Source organism: Pseudonaja textilis, chromosome 1 (genome assembly GCF_049901715.1).
Source record: "Pseudonaja textilis isolate UNSWEBS1 chromosome 1, rPseTex1.2, whole genome shotgun sequence".
Lineage (NCBI taxonomy): Eukaryota > Metazoa > Chordata > Lepidosauria > Squamata > Elapidae > Pseudonaja > Pseudonaja textilis.
The window spans coordinates 250,369,392-250,390,845 of NC_141990.1; the positions used below are offsets into that span (position 1 = coordinate 250,369,392).

At 35.9% G+C, this 21,454-nt stretch overlaps 2 protein-coding genes and 1 long non-coding RNA gene across 4 annotated transcripts in view; 1 reads left to right on the forward strand and 2 right to left on the reverse strand.

Moving 5' to 3' along the window:
* Positions 1-407: 407 nt before the first annotated feature.
* Positions 408-7,243, forward strand: SVIP (small VCP interacting protein). Its single transcript, XM_026706379.2, has 4 exons — positions 408-588; positions 3,130-3,180; positions 5,003-5,119; positions 6,095-7,243. The coding sequence occupies exons 1-4, from the start codon at positions 526-528 to the stop codon at positions 6,107-6,109; spliced, it is 246 nt and encodes an 81-aa protein (XP_026562164.1). The 5' UTR covers positions 408-525; the 3' UTR covers positions 6,110-7,243.
* Positions 7,244-10,207: 2,964 nt separating this feature from the next.
* The window catches only part of LOC148128145 (uncharacterized), a 230,148-nt gene continuing 218,901 nt past the window's right edge, over positions 10,208-21,454 (reverse strand). Inside the window, exon 2 of the long non-coding RNA XR_015740929.1 lies at positions 10,208-10,526. This is a non-coding gene — a long non-coding RNA (uncharacterized LOC148128145). The remainder of the gene's footprint in view (positions 10,527-21,454) is intronic.
* The window catches only part of GAS2 (growth arrest specific 2), a 148,215-nt gene continuing 138,570 nt past the window's right edge, over positions 11,810-21,454 (reverse strand). For both annotated transcript variants that reach the window (XM_026706390.2, XM_087921246.1), the window contains exon 8: positions 11,810-12,886. In XM_026706390.2, the coding sequence (XP_026562175.1) occupies positions 12,668-12,886 (219 nt within the window). In that variant the 3' untranslated portion in view covers positions 11,810-12,667. The remainder of the gene's footprint in view (positions 12,887-21,454) is intronic.

The following is a 21,454-nucleotide window of genomic DNA, read 5'->3' on the forward strand; positions in this document are numbered from 1 at the left end:
CCCAGCAAGCCAGCATAGGGTCCAGAGGGTCCACACCAGCTTAACGATTCAACCCAATCAGAAGGAAGAAGTCATATTGGCTTCAGTTAGCTTTACTTATGGGTAACGATTGCAATCCTCCTTGCACTCAGAGCCCGGAGAGCCTCGCAGGATCGGCCTGCCGCCTTTGCTAAAGAGATGCATTTGCTGTGGCCTGAGAAACAACTAACGGAGACGCCCAGGCAACAGCAGGCCCAACTGCTAACGCCGCGGCGGCAGAAGTTTTGATAGTTTTGCGCTCCATCCTCCTCTCCTGCTTGCCGAATCCAATGCAGACGGGACTCTGCTCTCTCCCAGGATCGTGCCAATGTTTTCCCCGCCTCCTTCCCACTGGCTCCGGAGCGGCAGGTGGCGCCGTCCGCGGTTTGCACAGGAAAACAGCCTGGCGGCGGGTAGCTTGCGAGGAGGCCCGCTGGTCAAAGGAAGGCGGGGCGGGGCTCGCATTTGGAGTCGCCGCTTGGCCCAGAGTGTTCCAGGCGGGTCGGGATGGGGTTGTGTCTTCCCTGCCTGGGGGGAGCTGCCGACCAAGTAGTGGAGACGCCGGACCCAGTAAGTGGGGCGAGATCGGGCTGCCGAAACTCGTTCCGTGACGGCTGGGGGTTTCTCCTTCTCCCTTTTGGCTTCTCTGGGCAATCCCAAGATGTCGTTCGGCGTCCGGCTTCCGAAAAATTTCAGATTGATTTTTTTTAACCCTCCTTCAGGCAGCATCCCTAAATTGCCTTTAAATCTTCGCCGAGCTTCTCCCGCCCCCCTTTGTTTATTAATTCTTAGATTACGTTTTTTTTAAAAAAAAAAAAAACAGCTTTGAAGTACGAGCAGAGTCCGGTCTTTTCCAGGGTCTCTCCAAAAACCAAGCCCTGTTGAGTGTACTTACTCCCAGGTTCCGCCTTGTAATATTAAAAAACCACTATGTGCTTTGTGGTCCAAAGTAAACGGTTCAGTTCAGGATCAGTTGTTTCTTTTCAAGTTAAGGCATGTCTGTTTTATTATTTACTTATCTTTTCTTTGCACACTGGACGAGCCAGATCAGTGTGTACCCAAAGGTCTCAAAATTGCAGTGCCAGTGATCTATGCTACATAAACACAAAAAATATATATAACAATGACAGTGCCATCTTTCAAAAGCACCAAAGGAAGAATAAAAGGTAGGATGCATAAGCCCTGCTGGAAAAAGCCTGTTGTTTTCAAAACATTTGATTTATTCCCCGGGAATGTCAAATAATTGCTTGGTTATAGCTTTCAGATTTCTTTATAAAGGAAATGATCTGGGTAGGAATGTCATTCTTTATGAAGTGTTTGGAGTGGCATGAGAATACTCTGGTGTGTGCAGCTGGCTTTGATGGAGAGTTAATAAAACCTAAGCTACAAACAAAAGCAAGTCCTTCATTTTCTGTGATTGGATTTTATTCCATAGTTGGTGTGCATAGCATTGGAGGTTTGATTGAAAAAACTGAGGAGATGCCAGATAGGCATCTGAATTCAAGGAGAGTTAATGCACCTCCAGCTTACTGAAAGATCCTCACACAATAACTTCCTTATTTCAGAAGAGTCGACTAACTAGTTTTTCTTTAATTCACAAGATCCAAAAGTTTAGAGGTTTGGAGTCAACATGTGTTCGAGAACATGCTGTGGGCTGTCTCACAAAATGGTATGAAGAGCTATTCAGCCTATTCAGAAAAGAATTGTCATGGGATCCAACCAATTAAAAGCCCTTCATAGCATGGAGCCTGAATATTTGCAAGATTTTTCTGCCTCAAGTTATTCTACCCATCTGAAAAATTACAGCTAAATTGGAAAGCTTCAGGTTGCATCTTTATTGACTGCCTCTGCCCTCTAGAATAGTATTTATCCCAAAGTTTGCAAAATTCTGGCCCTGTCTGACTTCAGCAGACTCCTAAAGTCTCAGCTTTTTCCACATTGGGGGCGGGCTGTATGTACAGGGCACATGCATACATTGCATGTTGTTGATAATTGTTTGGCTTCTACCCTACCCACTCTGTTGTAGCCACCTCTATATTTTTTATGTTATTGTTTTTAATCATTGAAAGCCATCCAGAGTTGTATATAAGAGACCAGCTGTGGAAGTTGAAATTATAAATAAATAAATATATTCACTGAAATAAGCAGTAATTTGCTAGAAAGCTATTTGTGATCTTCTTTTATCTGTCCTTGCCACAAAATGCTGTGCATTAACCCTCTTTCTTGTGGCAGGCAGGCACAGCTGCACAATATGGAGTTGCAGCCATCATTTGAATCTTCTAAGATATTTTATGGGAGCTATTTGGGGGCCAGAGGCATTCTGGGAATATCTCAAAGGGATCCAAAAACATTTTTTCCCATGATAGAGTGAAAGTTTCGTCAACCAAACATGCTTATAATCTTCCACATTATTCTTCTTAAATGTACAATACACAAAAGTTATCAAGGAAAGTCACCAAAATTCAACCCTATATCCTATTACCAAGAACAACCACATTAAGATTGTAATGTAGATGATAAATATTCTTGCAAGATCCATATTGAAAGCCACCCAAATCATTGTAACAGTGAGATGAGCATCATGTAAATTTAATAAATTAATAAAATAAATACTATCAGAAAATCTGCCTTTTTATATGCAAATTTAATTCCCAATGGTACATACTTAAAATTGAAGATGAGATAAGCTGGTTTATTTGATTTCTGACTTGGCTGGAATTTTGATTGGTCCAAAACAGAAGAAACAAACTCAATATTAAAAGTCGCTAACAAAAAGGGTTTTTCACTTATTCAGCTGGAAGCACCGTTTAGTCTTTCATATGTGTAGTTTAATGACCTGTGAAATGTTTCTGCTTGGTTTTATGTGGATAAGAGAACCACCAGCGGTGGAAGTACATGGCTCCTTATGGTGACTCATGATTTCTCTCTGGCAATTCTCTTTGTTAACATTAAATAAAATGAGCAGAACTGGCATTTTAGAAAAATGAATGCCCATTTCTTGGATTTTGAAAGGTTCTAACATATTTGGCAAACACTTAGAAAATTACGCCTTTTACCTCTGCATAGGTGATGTGAAATACCTTTGTAATTATTTTTATATCTTTTCTTCAGGAAATTAGAAGGCAGCAACTTGCAGAAGCAGCAGAAAAAAGACAAATGGAGGTAATTGGATATTTGGAAGAGCAATAGATTAAAAGAAAACCTTCTCGTATAATGAATGTGAACATTAGAAAGATCTTTCCTGGAAACAGCATCTCTTAAGAATGTGCAAGCTGGTCATTATTATTCTATTCACAGTGGAGTTTGTCTTAGGTTATACTGAAATTCAGCACTGCAACTAACTTTCAAAAAAATAAGTACCCAGTGCTTATTAATGAGGAGTAGTAAGATCATGGATATTTGTAGTAAGAAGTGAGATAATGTTTGCAATGGTGTTAGGGGAGCTGTAATTTATAGAGCAAGACCTGCAGATTAACAAGCTCTTATGTCTAAAACAATCCAAATATCAATGGTGTCCTTGAAGAAACACAAGAAGAGGTAACAGAAGTAGCTCAAATTTATTATCCCAGTACATATGGAAAGGAATGGGGTTGAGAATCTCAAGATTAAATGTGCAGGCGTCAGTGAAGACACTGCCCAAAAACTTTGCCCTAGTTAGTATTTGAATGTTGCCCAAAAAGGTAATACTTAAAATGACTCTTTGCTTGAACCAATCCATTTCTTTATGGTGGGACGTCTTCCAATTGATGCTCTCAACACTGCTATATACATTTTTCTGGTGCAAATCCCTCCCTGCCGTCACCATTATTACAAAAATTATCTTTGTAGCAAAGGAGAGAGCCTGTAAAATAATAGCAAAATCATGAATTTTTTTAAAATCACACATTTAGTTTTGGCATAAGATGGGGAGGGGGAATAAATGCAAGTTAAGACAGCTTTTTCGAGTATTTCTGACATATTCCGGAAAAATAATCTTAATTTCTGCCTGGTATTTCATGCCTCTTCTGTGAATTTAAAGTATTTTAGGGTATTTTTTTCCACAAAAACTATCACAGCTGAGTTTGTAGTTAGCTTAAAAAATGAGTGGCAAATGGGGATTATCCCCCAAAGTAAAAGGGAAAACTAGCTAGTCTTTTGCAGACATTGTAGATTTAGATAGGGCAAAGAAAATGTGGATATCCTCTCCATGATTACAAGTCCTAGACCCCTTCTTTTAAAATAAGAACATGTTTGTTCCTGCTTCATTCTCTTCTGTTCTATGCTAGACTTGAATAGATAGGTTCAATTCTGTAGAAAAGAAATAACTGCAAGCAGAAGCAACAGCTAACAGGCAATTTCAGTTTTTCTTTTTTAATATGGAAGTGCAGTGGGTGTTGTTTTTTTTCCAATTCTTCAATGGAATGACAAGTTTTGCCTTTGCTTTTTAGCAGGTGTCAAATTCCAGTCAGTTGCTTTTTAACATCTGCATTAGAGAATGTGAACAGGAATAGCATGCGTAAGACAGTTGTAACTGATTGATGGACTGCCGATAAGTAGCAATAATCCCATTTATCAAAGGAAGAATATCTATAGCATATTTTCTCATCCATATTTTATAAGAATCACCTGATCAGTGAAATGGATGGCACATCCATTTAATGAATAAATAAAAATAATAAAATAGCCATTTGTTGGGGAAGAAAAACCCTATTGAGAATTGCTTCTCAAGGAGGCTTCAAAATATGCTTCCTGGCCCTCCTCGTTTCTGGGGTTTGTGTGAGGGAAACGCTTCCAAAAGCCTTTTTTCTTATAGGATTTTTTTTTTGTTGAAATCCATGCTTTTACACTTATATGTTATCACTCTTCTAAATAAGTATGTAAATTTAATACAGATATGTTGGAATTCTATATGGAATACAGAATAGAGAACTAAATTTATTTTAATTATGATTGTAGAAAAGTGGGATGTAATGTAATAATGTCCCCTGTTGTTTCTTTTCCAAAGGCTGCGTCTCGTGGTATTAAGAATCTCTCTTCTGTGGAACAAAAAAAACGAAAACAAGAAGAAATGGAGAAACGTCTTGAATCTGGAAGCCACGAACCAGAAAGAGGCAATCTAAGGGTAAGAATTGAAGAATCAAATTTGGATGGATAAGATCAAAGGCTAGGCTTTTCCAGCCTATTTCTTATATCGCTAGTCTAATGGAAGGCTCTTTCTTCTGACTTTTTTTTCTCAGTATCTCATAAAATGTGTCAATGTACCTGGGTTGATATCAGTCACTCTTATGGATCTTTTGAGTGTCTCTTTGTGTATTGAAACTTTAGGATAAATTTTAGCATTTGAGCCAGACAAATCGCTTGGACAGATAGATCCCTTAAGCTCTGTTCACACATTTGCTCCCATGTTCACAGTATATGATGGCTTAATCAATTTTTTTGTCAAGATCATTGCTTTTTTTCCTTGTGTATAGATTTGAGATAGAGCCTCGAGGTAGAGATGTCTGTAAGTTGAGTTATGGCAATTCCTTTTTTTATTTATTTGTTTGAAACGTTTTGCTCCTTACCCAAGTCACCTCTTCAGACTAACAGACATTTCAAGCCAAAAAAGAAAAGTCCATTTGCCATGGCTCAACTTACAGACAACTCTACCTGCATGACTGAGAATTTTCACCAGCATTGAGTGCGAGCCTGTCAGGGCGATGGAAGGGCAGTTCTGAAGCGTTCCCATCTTCTTTGGATAGAAATTCCATTTAAAATTGAAATAGCTAGACTAACATCAGGATATAAGTGTGATGGATTCATGCAGACTTTATTTTAAATGTGATCATTGTAATTGCTGTATAAATCTTCCCTTCTTTTGTACAACAACTTCTCCTTGTATCTGAAAATGCACTTGCTTTCTTTACATATATTATTACATATATTTGTTCTTCTTCAAAATGCTATATTTAAGGAAGATTTTTCATAATCTGAAAGTGGTTTGGAAAGGTGGGATGGGGATTGGAATAAAACAAGGTTATGCTCGCAGGTGAGAAATTGAATAATGGCCTTACGTGTAAAAAGTAGCTAATATTAATTTCTGTGTTTTTGCTTTTAGTGGCAGGTTGGATAAAATACTGAACTGCTTCAGAATGAAGAAGGGTGAAGCTTTGTCCTGCCAATAACTTGCCAGTTGCTGCAGATGAATTAAACTTGTTAATTGTTTGACGTTTAATTGAAGATGCAGCAGTATTTTGCCATTGTAGCTGGGTAGCTGACATACGTGCACTAAGGATGAAACAACACTTCACAATACCCAGCAAAGGTGCCCCAAACCAATCACTTCCTGTTTGTGTTGCCATAGTGTATAACGTTGCATGTCTAAATGTACTGGAGGGGTGAATTATGGGAGTTACTTATGTAAACAGATGCCATTTTCATTCCTTTGTGATCATGGGGAACAATTCGGTTTTCTAAAGTGCCCTTTGTTAAACTTGTTTCCATCTCACCCCATGTTATACTTGTGTGATTCAGTTCAATCTAGTCCACAATCCTTGAATCCCTCACAATGGATTAAATGACTGAAACAAACAGGCTTGTTTTAAGAGTAAGAAATTTAGAATCAAAGCTTTAGTGCCTTCTGCTGGTTACACATTTAACTGCTGCATTGCCATGAGGTGAAAAATCCCTATCCTTGTGTCTTAAGTTTACACGTTATGCCTATGTGTAGGGTTTACAAAAATACAGGCCGAAATACTGGACTCTATTTTTTTTAAATGACAAGTGAAAGAATACCTACAGGTGTTCTGCTTTACCACTTGAGTATGCAGTTTGGAAGAAAAACTCATGAAAAGACAGCTGTATGATCCTACTTCTTTGTGATGAAATTTCTTATAAAAATTACTTAATTCTTAAAAACTGGTTCGAGATATTAACAATACTGGAGTAAATATAAATATATTATGTGACCTTTGCAGCTTATCTGGAAGTGACGTAAAAAGAAACAGTACATTTGTTGAACTTCTAAACTAATATAGGAAATGTTCACACATCTTGAATTTTAAGCAAGGAGTAGTGTCAACTTTTATGAGAGAAATGAAGGTGCAGTTTATCTTGCTTTGTATCAGAAATAAAGATAATTGCTTCTTATTCCCAGTATTACAAATATTGAGTTTTTTTGAAAAAATGCTTTAGAAATATATTTAAAAGTAATGACAAGTGTTGTATATGTAGAGATATGTCTGAGAGAATAAAATGTGCAAATTAATTATTTTTTTTGTGATTCTTTCCCTTTCCATCCTAGACAAGTATGAAAAAACAATGACTATTTGGTAAGAATTTGGCTAATAATAAATTACGTTTCCCCTTTAAAATGTGATGTAAATCAATGTGGCTTAAATAGATCGCTTAATCATTTTCTATTAACCTCAATAAAATATGTTGTTTCCTAATCTATTATAGTCAGTTCTTTTTTAAAATAAAACCCTGAAATCTGCATATTTCACAGCTTACACTCTTATCTTTCTCATTTGTGCACGTAAATCCAGCATTAAGTGTTTAAAAAAAAATTTAATGGGAATTCAGGAATTCATACTTTCATTGCAATAAAATACCTTAAGCTTTTGCATTAAAATTCCAAAAGGCTCTTTGAGTGTCATTAGCTGTTTGCATCATTTTAAAGCAGCCACACCATTTCTCTGCATCATGAGGCAGCTGCAGAGGAGAGCTAAGTATTGATGTGTCAGGTTTAAAGATTTGTCAGCAGATGGTATGTTAAAACTCTTATGCTCTAATGCACCTTTTCCAGTTTATTTCTGAGGTTTTTTTAGTTTCCTATAAAATAATAGTGCTACTTTAAATTTTTCACTTTGTTTCCAGTTACTGGATTATGACAACCTTGTTCATTGATTAACTGTACTGCTTTCCTTTAGTTGAGCTAATAAACCATTTGGTGCCTACTTTGATCTTTGTGCATTATAGCGTTGTTGCATTAATAAAATATCTATTAAAATCTGATGATAAACGGGCATTTGTACCATACTCTTTTCCTGCTTTTGTTAATGTAATGCTAATCTACCAATAACAATTCTTTTTGAATCATCTAGATTGTTTTTATTATGCAGAAAATCCCTCTGGAAGATGGTGCACACCATGATTAAAGTGCCATTTTGAGACTAGAGTTGTTTGTGGATCCATATTTTTATTGTATTTGAGAACTTTTGATAACTAGATTTATGAAGATTGTTAAGGTTGAGAAACACAGTTCTAGATAATTTCTCATTTGCTGGCTAGAGGATGGACATTATCAATGGCTCATTGTCCTTCACTGAATAGCACAGTGGTCAATGCAAAACAACTATTTTTCAATTACATATAAAACTGACTTAAACCAGAAAGGGGATGGAGTGAAAAGAGAAACAATAAAGGCCTCTCTATAAGCTGCCTAGGAGAATGTGTAGATGATCCCCCTCCAAGCACTCTTTGCCGTAACCTAGGACCATGAAACCAAGATCTCAGGCAAACAAGCAGAAGCAGTTTAAATGAGCTGCTAATTGATTTTACTTGGAATTCTGTGTACAATGGCCATTTTCCCTTGTCTATATCTCCTTCTGTCATTTACATCTAGAAATTGGAACAAGAAGGGGAATTCTCATTTGCAACCTTTCCACACACGATGACCACATTGTGATGGGACTGCCTTGAATTGGGTTAAGGTCTGGTGTGGGTGGGAAGACTTAAAGACCAACTAATGCTCAAATAGCATTTTAAAGATTTATTTAAATAAAATAAAATTCATAATATATGGTCTGATTTTTTTTAAAAAACCCACCCTCCAAAGGGGAATTTGCAGACACAGCATTTAAGCAAAAGGTATTATAGGAGTAGCGTGCTATCTACGGTATCCCCTGCCATTTGTTCCCTAGTAGATTCTCAGCATATTAAAGACATATATATCACCAAACTAGTGACTCTAAATTGGTTCTAACGTTGCCCTGAAAACATGAATGCTTAATAGATAGCACTCCTTGGTAGACATTCCTAGTATATTAAAAGAACATTGGTCTTTAGGATCTTTAAATAGTGCTTGACCAAATGTGTAACTTAGTTATTGATTGCAAGTAAATTGATTTATGCAGTTACTCTAAAATAAGGGTGAGCAATTTGAAGGCCATATGCTGCAAACACTTTCCAGCTTTTAATTTACAATCTTGATGCATCCTGATGGAATGTTTATGAAAAGACTAATTTTGGTTGCATATGTTCTTCGTTAAAAAAAAAACAGAAGTGGTGTAAGGTGTATGTGAGATCAAAGTCAATTTCCAACCTTAAGATCAATGATGAGGTCATCATATTGTCAGGTCCACCTTGGTCCTTTCTCCAGTTGGGAAAGTTGAATTGCAGCCTCTGTCCTATAAATAATTCTCTACTTCTGCTCTAAAATATGATAAGGCATCTGGCTTTACAAGTGCAGTACATTCAAATACAGTACATTCTTTGGTTTTTGTTCCCTGGGCATTGCCTATTATTGATTCCTTCTGAGTAGCCTTGTGGCCCCAGGACAGATATCCCATGTAACCATTTATTGCAGGCACATTTTCATGATGTTGTCCCATCTTCTCTTGAAAACCTCCAGCAATGGAGCACCCACAACTCAGAAGGCAAGTTGTTGCATTGTTAATTGTTCTTACCATCAGGAAATTCTACTTTATTTCCAGGTTGAATTTCCCTCTGTTCTAATGTAAAAGTGGTGTTCTCTGTGATACGCCAACATATGGACATGGAATCATGCATAGAGGAAGCACCTTAAGATAAACCTAGTTGCGGTTAGAAATCTGATTGGTATGGTCTGCCATGGCAGCTGTGGGGCCATCCTCTTCTGTTTTGTTGCTGGGCTGTGCAGTGTTATTTTGATTGTAAGGGAGACCAGTTTCCATAATCAATATTTTTATATCCTTTTTGTGTTGGGAAATCCATCCCAACATCTTGGACAAACAAAACCAACTTTTCAAATAAGCCTAATGAAAAATTAAATGGAATTCCCACCAGTGCTGAATTATCCATTACTCAAGGTCTTTTCAGAATGGGAGCAATTGTGATTAAAATGTTGTGTTGTATCAGGGCTATTCTTATGGATAGAGCAATCCCAATTTTGGAGACTTAGTTTTTAAATGATTGCAAAATTCAAGTAGGTTTATTATGCAAATTAGGAGGGGAAATGACTTCTTAGAAGTGTTTTTAAAGTATCTTTATTTCTAATACACTCAGTGATTTCAGCTAATCACATCATTTATACAGTCACCATTCAAATAATTATTGAACAATGATGTCTTTTTTTTCCCTAGCAAGGCACAAAGTTATCAAGTATAGTCAAGGAAAATTAGCAAAACGTATAACCCAAATCCCAGCATTTGCATATATCACAGAGATGTGTATGGTGATCCCCTTCATGTTATTTATCTACAAAGAATGCACATATTATTTTCATTTCTTTTCAGTATGTCCAAATATAATGGAATTCAGAAGCAGAGAGGGTCAACAGGGTCAACAGTCTATGTGTGTGTGTGTGTGTGTGTGTGTGTGTGTGTTTTCTTAAGTTTTTGCAAGTATCTATATGTATGGTAGTCAGCTTTGTTTGGGTATTTTCCCACGTCATTATAGTTGTGCTTTTAAAGTTGTAGCAACGTTTCGTCAGAATCTCATCTGCCATCATCAGGCTTGTGTATTGTGTTCATCTGTGAGTCAGACTTCACAGCAGTTTCTGTTTTAAATTTGGTGCTAGCCTACTGCTGTGTTAGAATGGTTTTTTCTTCATCCTGATTGGTTGGTCTGTGTTTATTGGTCTTGGAGTTTGCTGTGTTCTGCTTGATTGGTGTTTCTATTATCTTCTAATATTAGAAACACCAATCAAGCAAACACAGCAAACTCCAAGACCAATAAACACAGACCAAGACTCCCAACCAATCAGGATGAAGAAAAAACCATTCTGGCATAGCATAGGCTAGCACCAAATTTAAAACAGAAACGGCTGTGAACGTCTGACTCACGAACACTATACAGAAGCCTGATGATGGCAGATGAGATTCTGCCGAAACGTTGCTACAACTTTAAAAGTACAACTACAATGATGTGGGAAAATACCCGAACAAAGCTGAATACTGTGTGTGTGTGTGTGTGTGTGTGAAGTTTAATATGAAAAACAATCCTGAATGAAACTGGACACTTAAAAGCATTCCCAATAATTTTTCACAGATGTACATAGTTTCAAAATATCTACTTGGTTCTAAAAGATCAATATTACTAAGGTGCTCTTATCTATTTCTTGCAACTGTCCCTGTAGCCAAAATTAACTGGTGTTAACTTGTGACCTACCTACTGCACAAATCCTGACTTTCTGGGAATCTTTGTTGTGTTTTTACCGTGTCATTAGTGTTGTTTTTCCTCATTGGGCACAATGAGAATATATTTGCTGAACAAAACTCCACATTGGCAACAGGAAGGGCATCCAGCCAGTAAATACCCTGTTGCTCCATTCAGTTGCCCAGACTCCACCCCGTATGGGATTATGGGGTCATTAAAAGAAGATGATGATGATTAGTGTTGGATTTTGAATGAAGGGAAAGTTGTTGTTTCAGTGAACCAGCTCCCTGGATGGTAACTGACCAAATGGGCAGGTGTGAAGCTTGTCATTCTGCTTTAGAGCCTCAAACAATATTGATATTGTTTGAGACATGCCAGAGACAGATGTAATTGACAAACTCACAGTATATATCAGCATAAAGTACTTTCTAATATGAATAAACAAAACAAGCATTGGACACCCATTTACAGAGGATTTCTATTATTTCTTTTTAATTTCGTGTTTTAGATGGGCTACCATATTGACCCAGCAATTATTTATGAATATGGGTCTGCCTGATGCAAGTCTATATTTTCCCAATGTCCCATTCTTTTAATATGAATATGTGTATAGATTAGCTTCTTTCCCTATAGGAATCAGCCTGGAAACATGGAATAAACTCACCAATTTCATACATACAGCTAATCCATAGTGATCAGCCTTGATTCGTTGAGGAAATTAAATTGGCTGTTCACATAGTTAAATGTTAACCCATGAATAATGATTTACAAACCACAATGGTTGGAGTTGTATGGGATATAATTGACAAATGAGTGTTTTTCTTTGAACAAAATATATATTTGTCTGGCGTTGTCTTTTATGATGTTAGCTTGCAGAGCCTAAGGCAGATGTTTTTCCCATTACATTATATTTCTCCACCTATGTTTTTTTTCCCACTAAGCTGAATATAACTCTTCATTGTGGCAAATTATTGGGAATCATACCTACTGCTTTTTCAATCAAACTTGTCCCATTTCATTTTTTTTAACATGATCCATATTCTTTTAATCATCCTACGAGTACATTCATAGAGTAATAATTAGGCTAAAAATATGTCTGTCTTAAAAAAAAATCTGATTTTCGTAATTAACCTACCAAGAGTAACTTGCTATGAAAAGGTACAGTACTAGAAATAAATAGTTCTACCGTTCAACAATCCATGAAATGGGTTGCCATTTCCAGTCTGCATGTTAAGTCCAGAAGTCTTTTCAAAGCATCAACTAATTTGACTACACATGAAGAATAGAGTGGGTCTAAATATACCAAGTCCCCCAAAGAAATGAGAAGGCAATTTCACTTAATCTCTTTTTTGGTTTTGTAATGAGCAGAAACCACCAGATAGCTGTCTGGAGTCAGGTCCTTGATGGTTGGGGACTTGTTCTGGATGGGAGAGGTTTTGCCATCCACCCGAGATATTTGCAGCATTCGGCAGGGGTCATGCTTCAGCAAGTATCCTGCAAATGTCTCCCATCCTCCTCCTACACGAACCATTACGTGTTTGTTGTGAAGCATCTAAATTAGCAAAAGCAATGAAAAAAAAAGGAAATTTAAAGCAGCTGAAGGGTAAAATTCACATTTATCAACTGTTGAGAAGTGAAAGGGCCTGATATCATACATAATCCTGTTAAACACATTGTTAGTATCCAATTCTGGGCAATTCTAACATTTGGCAGGAAATATAGATTTTGGTCCCTGAGATATTGACTCCACAAAGATAGTCAAATCTAAAGTGATATGCCCTTTCTTGTTATTAAGTTTTAGGGAAAGAATTAACTTATGAACCCCTTCTAAACCAGCGGTCCCCAACCTTTTGGGCACCAGGGACCGGTTCCGTGCGCTGCTGCCTGCATCCTGCAGATGGGGCTTCACTTGTTTGTGTGACCCGGTTTCTGACATGCCGTGGACCAATACCCATCCACGGACCAGGCATTGGGGACCCTGTTCTAAACTATGGCAAAAAGAGAGATGGGGCAATAGTGCTTGCTTTGATTCTTATAGCAATTTGTTCCATAATATGCTTCACAGTTGATAAAAAGGAATGGATTGTTGATGTCAAATGTATCTGTGGAAAGTACCTACAAAAAATAGTTGACTGATGATCCAAGAATGTAAGCGGGAGTTCATGTTCTCTAAATAGCTGGAAAACTAGATCAACTTTATTTGGCACCATTCTTGTTTGTCTTAGACAGCAATCAACAAGCAGAGAAGCATTTGCAGTAGAGCGATAATCAGGGACTTGTGTTTAAGCACTCTGGACCAGATGCAGTTTCAGGGACCGTTTCATAAAGAAAATGTTGGAGTAGTTTAGCCTATAGCAGGGATGTCAAACTCACATCAACATAGCAGCATCATGTGACGTACTATATTGGGACTTTTTTTCCCTTAGCTAAACCAGGCGTGGGCATGTCGAGCGCGTGACACATCTGGCCCATGGACTGGGAGTTTAACAGCCCTGGCCTATAGGAATCACTGAAGCCAAATCTATCTCTTTAGATATGCATACACCTATTTGAACAGGCCAAAAGAGACACTCCGAAGAACATTTAGATTATTGAGTCACTAATGTGGTAACACCATCTTAACTGTTATTACTGTTCATACTCAGGTCTTAATTTTACAACTTGTGATGGTCTTACATTTTTTAGCACTAAATATACTAATCAAGATGCTGCATCAAAAAAACGAATCTTTTGCAAGTCCCATTGCAGCTTCAAGCATTGAAGACCCACGTTCAATATCCTATCCTGTTTATTTTCTCTATAAGAAAGTTGAATATCTATTCTGAACAGTCTCCAGTACAGATAGATATGAACAATGGATATCTAAGCACAATGGATACCCCTTTGACAATCTTAATCTTTAATCATCATTAAAGTAGATTATTTTTAAAAAAATTGGTAGGTTCTCAGACTATAGTATTATGAGTATCACTGGATAAAAATAAATAAAAAGTTATTCAAAACTCCTTATGCCATAAACAGGGTTGCTCATCCAAAGAAAATATAAGTGGCCTTGCTTTAGGAGAAAGTAAACTAACCAAAGCCTTGTTTTAATATTAGTTCAACATCTTAAAGCAAAATAATTAAAATAATTCAGAATAAAAACCTGCTCCAAAATAACACAGCACTAGCAACAAAATGGATTATCAAACTTGTTATTAGTACCACGGTAGAAGGGACTATGCTCTACTTCTGAGTAAATACTACAGAAGTAGTAGAAAACCTGTTCAGTGAGTGCTACCTATTCTTGATGGCTTGAAGATAAAAATGACTTAGGTTTTTCATGAACATGACATCATTTTGTTTGGGAAATTAAAGATAGTATATATACAATTAATTATTACTGCCCCTCAATCTCCCAAATCTGGTGGATGATCCCAGAAGAAGCAATTAAGCCATTGTCAGAAAATAAAATGTTACAAGCCAAAATATATTGCAGAAAAAAACTAAAATTTAAATATAATATTTTATATATTAAATGTAAAAGAAAAAATAATCAAAGCACTAATAAAATTTAATAGATTGCGTGTTTAATAAATATTCTGGATAAAACACTGAATAAAACCCAGGAGGAAGGAAAGTCGGACTGAAGACCTGCTCTTCAAGCATCTCTGGACATAGAGAGGATGAAGATTTTACAAAAGTGGTCCAGACAATTGCTTCTATTGAGCAGACTTCAAGACAACAATCTTTAGCAGGTTTTGAGCAATGGGAGACAAGGGAATAGCCATCTTGTTCATCTTGCAGGGGAATAGCTCATCTTGTGGTTAGCACCTTTAAAATAATTCTATGTGTGCACACTTCCTCTACTAATTATATTAGGAAATTGCCTATTAACTACTTTTCAGCTATTAGGGATCCTTGAATCAACAAATCTAAAACCACTGGACTGGATTAGTCTACCTTCAATCCTTAATGAAAGAAAACTTTAATTACTAAAATGAATTAAACAGCACAAAGATAATTAAGATTTTGATTTTGAAAAGTTTAAATGGGTAAGTTATAAAAAATTAATTATGAAGAATCCTTCCTCTGAGAAGATTGGTTCTAAACATTTAAGACCTAACAATTTCAATAATAGGACACTAGAGGGAACTAAAGTTTTTAATCAAAGGAGGAGAATACATAAACCTAATTAAGAATGACAAAGTATTATAACATTTTGGAAATGTTATATTATAACAATTGGAAATACTGCAGGATACTTTTGAAAAGTGGAATCAGAAGTTAATATCAACAATGTCAATAGTGATTGTGGGTAGATTGTGTCCAAACAACATTTTAGAAAAAGTGGCAGAAGAGGAATGACTTTATTTGGCAAGACAGAGATGCCATCAAAAGTGGATCTAGAAATAATGGGCTACCAGAATGACATGGAAAAAGATGTTTAATTGGACATACAAAATAATTTGGTTGATGTTTTAGAAAACTCAAAAGGGAATTACAATTAATAAACCAACAGAATGACCTGGATAATTCTTTTATATTGGATTTACAAAAGAGATTTGTTAAAGCTTGTATGAATCTTGTGAAAATGAATAAAAAGAAATAAAGAAAAAATTAGCTTTATGACATTACATGGACTAAAAATAAGATAGAAGTCCAAAGAAGGAATATAAAGTTAGCTTATTTGATAAAGGTAAGTTGTTATTTTCTGGCAATTCTTAATAGATCATTGTTCACATCAGAACTGAAATGACAATATTTATGGATTTGTTTATAGATAAGAGTTAGACATAGAATGGTTAGATCATTGGTTGTAAATTAAGAAGTGATAAAAAGTTACTAAAATGTTTATACTTGTTATGACAAAACTTGGAAGTTGCTTCTTTATATATTTCTTTTTCTTCATTATATTCTTAATTTTCCTCTTTTTTTCTTTTGCACTTTTTCCTTTACTATTTCTATTCTGTTCTTTCATTTTTTGCATTAGTTTTTTTCAATTGCAATTATTGTATTTAATGTTATTTTTAAAAGCTTGGTAAATATTTTAGGAAAGGTGAAAGACTGAGAGCACATGTGAACCCAAATTTATTTAATCTTCTAATGATTACTATCAATGGGTTTATTTCTTCAAGGATCTCTTGTATATTGTTTTATTGTTGATACCATTCAAATAAACAAAACAATGGGGATTACAAACTTGCAGCAGCTAATTCAATTAAAAAACATGCAGTTGAAGACAACTACACAATTAGAATGCAACTAAAAAATTTTATAGGATATGTGCAATTCAAATATGTGTAAAATTTGACTTATTGGTTGGTATGTGTGTCCAATCCTTAATTAGAGAAATAAAATAGTAATATGAGATGGATTAATTATAACAACAACAGCAACATAATATAAATTTCAAGCACAACAGTCTTGACCTTAAGGAAAATTCTCAAGCTGAAACAACTGCCATTATTTTCATGCCAAATTAGGAAAACATGAAAGATTCATAAACTCTGGAGGGGATTAATCAATGGAAACCTTTAGAGGTCATCATTCTTCCTAGGGGAAAAATATTTGGAATTTTAAAATGTGATACTTTGAAAGCATTTTCCCTCAGTCTTGCCAGTCATTGTAATTATAGAAGCATATCTTGTTAATATTGACATTCTTACATCCATTTGTGAAAAGTCAGAACCTTATGCTTAAATATGTAAGGGAACTTTATCTGAGGAAAGCTGAAATGATTTTAGTTATGAGTACTCCTTTCTTAATAGGTTTTTGGTTAAAAAGGAAATAGAATGTTGCTCTCTTTTATTCACATGCAAACCTAGGGTTAGAAAGCTGACTTGAATGTCATCAGAAGAAACATGTTAATGGAATATCATGGCTCCAAACAAAGAACCTTCAAATACAGAGTTTTGCATCATCATCAACAATCTAGAAGAAAGAAAAAGGGAAAAGGAGCCACTCTTTGATTATTTCCTATGTAGGGCCACTAACTTGGACCTTTATTTGACATTTGCTAAATATTTGGGGAATGTTTCTGAATTTCGGTTCTAAATTTTGTATTATGAATTTTTCAAGCAAGCAAAACAGCCTAGTCTGTTTCCAGTTAAATATAAGTATGTAGATATCTTTCCAGACAAAGTAAAAAAAAAAATGGAAAGAAGGTTAGCATTTTAACCCAAGGTACTTTTTCAAGAAGAAACCGGAGTTTCTTGCTTTTCTTTGAAGACATTTCACTTCTCATCTAAGAAGCTCCATAGACAGTTAGCATTTTAATATAATTTGGGACACTTCTTGTGGAAGTGGAGCTCCCACTAGGTCCCTTAACCCAATCCGTTGTTACTAGTCACTGTTGAGGAATCTGCATCTTAATCTATAACACAACCAATGCTAGGATCCTGAATTTGAGCAGAAAATCTTTAGACCAGCACTTGCAACACTGTCCATGGTCCTGAAATTGCTAATCTACAAATCTTCAGCTCATCACTCTTAAACTTCTTGCCTAAACAATAACCTTTCTGAGAAAGGAGATTGCCTGATAACTCCAAAAATCATCATGCTTTTACTCTTTAAGTTATATGCAGGTTCAGTGGGAGAAAAAAAACCTTTCTCTTTTATTTTCCTTCCATGATAAATAAATTTCATAAATGTCATAAATTGAATCTTCTGTGAAGTTCATATTTGGAGTTTCCCACATCACAATTCTTTATAGAGGCTCCTAAAGGTTCCATTAATCAAACTGAGTTTATAATAGCATCATAATTATCTTTGCCCTGTAACTATGCTATTTGTATCAAAAGTGTTAGATATTTTTACACACCAAAATAGTCCCATAAATATTTTGCCACAAGGCTTGCCCAAGATTTGCAAAGTAAGTCTGCACACCACCAAGTAGATTATTATAGATTATTATATCCCAGGTTAGCACATCTGGATAGATTTTAGGAAGCATGTTGCTCTTTCTATATATTTCTATGGATCTGTATGTAGCAATTGTATAAATTACTCTGGAACAATATGATAACAAAGCAACAAATACACATGGAAAAGAATGTTAACTTCATGCAGGAAATCCAAACTGTATGTTTATACTAGGGATAGGGATAGGAGTGTATCCAAATTTACCTTAAATCCCTCCAGGCAACAAATCCAATCACTCTGGTCCCACTGCCTATGGAAAGAACCAGGGTTTCAGTGCCTTTCTGAAGGCTATTAGAGTCAGGGTCAAATGTTTTTGCAGGACAGTTAGAGGAAGATCATTCCAGAGAACAAGGACTGCAATGGAAAATGTACATTTTCTGGATACTGTCAGATGACATTGCTTCAAGGAAGAAACCTAAACACACCCTACACATCCTTTGAAAGGCTAACAAGGACAAGTGGTGCCACAAATAGGTTGAGAGTAATGGAAATGGCATACTTAAGAAGCATGTAGTAAAATATGAGACAGGGTCATAAATGTATGGGTGCTGAAAGAATGCAGATGGGATGCAAAAGTGAGCAGCTAGTAAAAATATTGAAAAAGAAAAGGCAATGGTAGAAGCCTTGTATGAACCTGGTAGAATTAAGATTAGTTGGCATGATTGGTACATAGCACTTTTAATGCAAATATGTTCGTTATTGATATAAAGTCAGTTTCATTTGTACTTTAGGTTAGCAAAATATGAAATCATTGGACAGATTAAAAAAATCTACTGCCTGTGAAAACTTTGTTTTGCTTTGAAAAGACAATTAAATTCAGATGAATTGAAGTTCTATTGATAATGTTTCTTTGCTCACATGGAGATTAATGAATTCACTGTCCACATTTCGTTTGACTTTGCTAAGACTGGTTCAAGAATTCATGCTACTGCAAGACACTAAGGATGAATCAAACAATTTGCTTACAGCTTTTGAATTTTTTGAAGCACAAGCCCATATTATCACATTTTGAAACATTGGTACGCTGATTGGGAAACATGAAACAAAATACCAGCATGAATATTTTGTACATTTTTATACACAAGTATATGGTGTGAAATAATTTATATACTCCTTTTTGTACATTTTTAAAATGTACCAGTAACATGTTTCCATATTTCATTTAAATTTTATATGAGAGAGAGAGAGAAAGAGAAATACATATATAAATTGCTCACAAAAAATGTAGATGAAGGATGATGGCTTAATAGATCATGTGTTTATTTGTAAATTAGATTAGCTTGAATTAAAACTAAATAAAAAAAATGATTTACTGAAACAAAAAGTAGACTTATTTGTTTTACTGATCTGATATATCTAATTACAGCTTCAGTTTAGGATCAAATAGATTAAATAGATTCACCATAGGAATGAATATTTTGAAGCTATTCAATGTACATTTGCATGGGATTTCCCAGCTACACTAAAAAAAAAAAGTAATAATTTATATATGTGTGTGTGTGTATGTGTGTATGCATACTTTATACTATATTATACTATATTATTTTATATTGTAATATATTTTGTGTGTGTGTGTGCATGTGTGTGCAATAGGTACAATATATATGCAAGATAGATAGATACAGGGATGGGAACCAAGTGCTATAACTACTGGTTCTGTCTATTAGCGTCACGCAAGTGCAATTTATGACCTGCTGAGCTGCTCGGACAGCTGAGCAGCATTGTGTGTGGGTGTGCAGCGGTTGGGAAAGCCCTTTTTTTCCTGCTTTTTCAACCACAGCTGTGTCGCGCAAAGCAGCTGAAGTTGATAAAGCAGGAAATAAAGGTCAGGTAAGAGTCTGGGTGGGCCACAACAGCAGCAGACATAGAACCGGTTCTATGTCTGCTGCTCTTCAGACCAACCGGTTCTACAGAGGTGGACAGAACTGGTAGAAACCTAGATAGATAGATAGATAGATAGATAGATAGATAGATAGATAGATAGATAGATAGATAGATACATACTTTGGAGGAAAGACATTCATACGGAGCTGCCTTTAAATGAAATGTTTTTCATTTCATGAAAACGAGATATAAATGATATAAGTGAATGCTTCTACACATGAGTAAGGCCTGATATCACTATGAAGTGCAAACACTACATAAATGAATAATTTTTGAGAAGCCTATTACTTCTGCAATCAATTTAATAACTTGGACATCCTCAAGTAATAGTTAAAAAAGTCAAAGAAGTTGCAAATATGACATCTACCGCTAGATGGCAGAGATGTTCTATATAATATGTGCTAATCTGGTACATCAAACTCTCACCTATGTGTAGGAGAATAAGGATTTCATTGAAAGTGAATTAACTAGATAGATAGATAGATAGATAGATAGATAGATAGATAGACAGACAGACAGTATTGTATATATATTGTGTATATTAATTATTACAGAAAAAAATATTTGAGCCTTGCTTGGAAATCCAATAAGTGTACATCAAGTGTACATTACATAGCTTCAAAACATTCATTCCTATGGTGTATCTGTTTGATCCTAAACCATGTAAGTGTTTTTTTTTTTTAAAAAAAATTGGCACCCACTATTCAGCACCACTATTTTACTTATTAGTAAGATAAATAGGAGGCAAAGCAAATTGCTTGGATGTTATTTTTTTCCCCAGGCTTGGCATGGCTACATTCCTATAGTCTGCTCCAGCAGGGGGTTGGACTAGAAGTCCTCCAAGGTCCCTTCCAACTCTGTGATTCTGTGTCCTAGAAAGGTGCCACTGAAGTATTGCATTTTTATTTACTCCGATATATTAATCTTCTGCCTTATGCCCGTGATGGTGAACGTGTGCTGGAAGTGGCACGCAGACCCATCTCTCTGGGCACACCAGCCATCAACTGTTGTTCTTCCAGTTTCCAATGCATGCATGTGCACTGGAGAGCTGGTCTCTGCATGCGCATGCATGCCAGAAACCATGCACACTGGAAATCGGAAGCTCAACTTCCAGGCGCACACATGCACCCCAGGGAATTGCTTTTTCGGTTTCCAGTGCTCCCGCGCACTCAGTGCCGAAAAGGTTCATCAACCCTGCCTTATGATGTAGTCATTTGCAGTTCTGTGAATATTTATTCCATATCAATTTCACTAATTTCATGAGAGAACTCCGGGATAGTCTCCTTTGGAATCATTTCTTTAACAGCATTTTTAAACCACCCCAAACAAGTCA

Excerpts from the sequence above, each read along its gene's own strand:
- SVIP (XM_026706379.2), top strand. The coding sequence starts at position 526 with ATGGGGTTGTGTCTTCCCTGCCTGGGGGGAGCTGCCGACCAAGTAGTG. Across the intron at positions 589-3,129 it reads TAGTGGAGACGCCGGACCCA|GAAATTAGAAGGCAGCAACT; the intron begins GTAAGTGGGGCG and ends TCTTTTCTTCAG. Across the intron at positions 3,181-5,002 it reads CAGAAAAAAGACAAATGGAG|GCTGCGTCTCGTGGTATTAA; the intron begins GTAATTGGATAT and ends TCTTTTCCAAAG.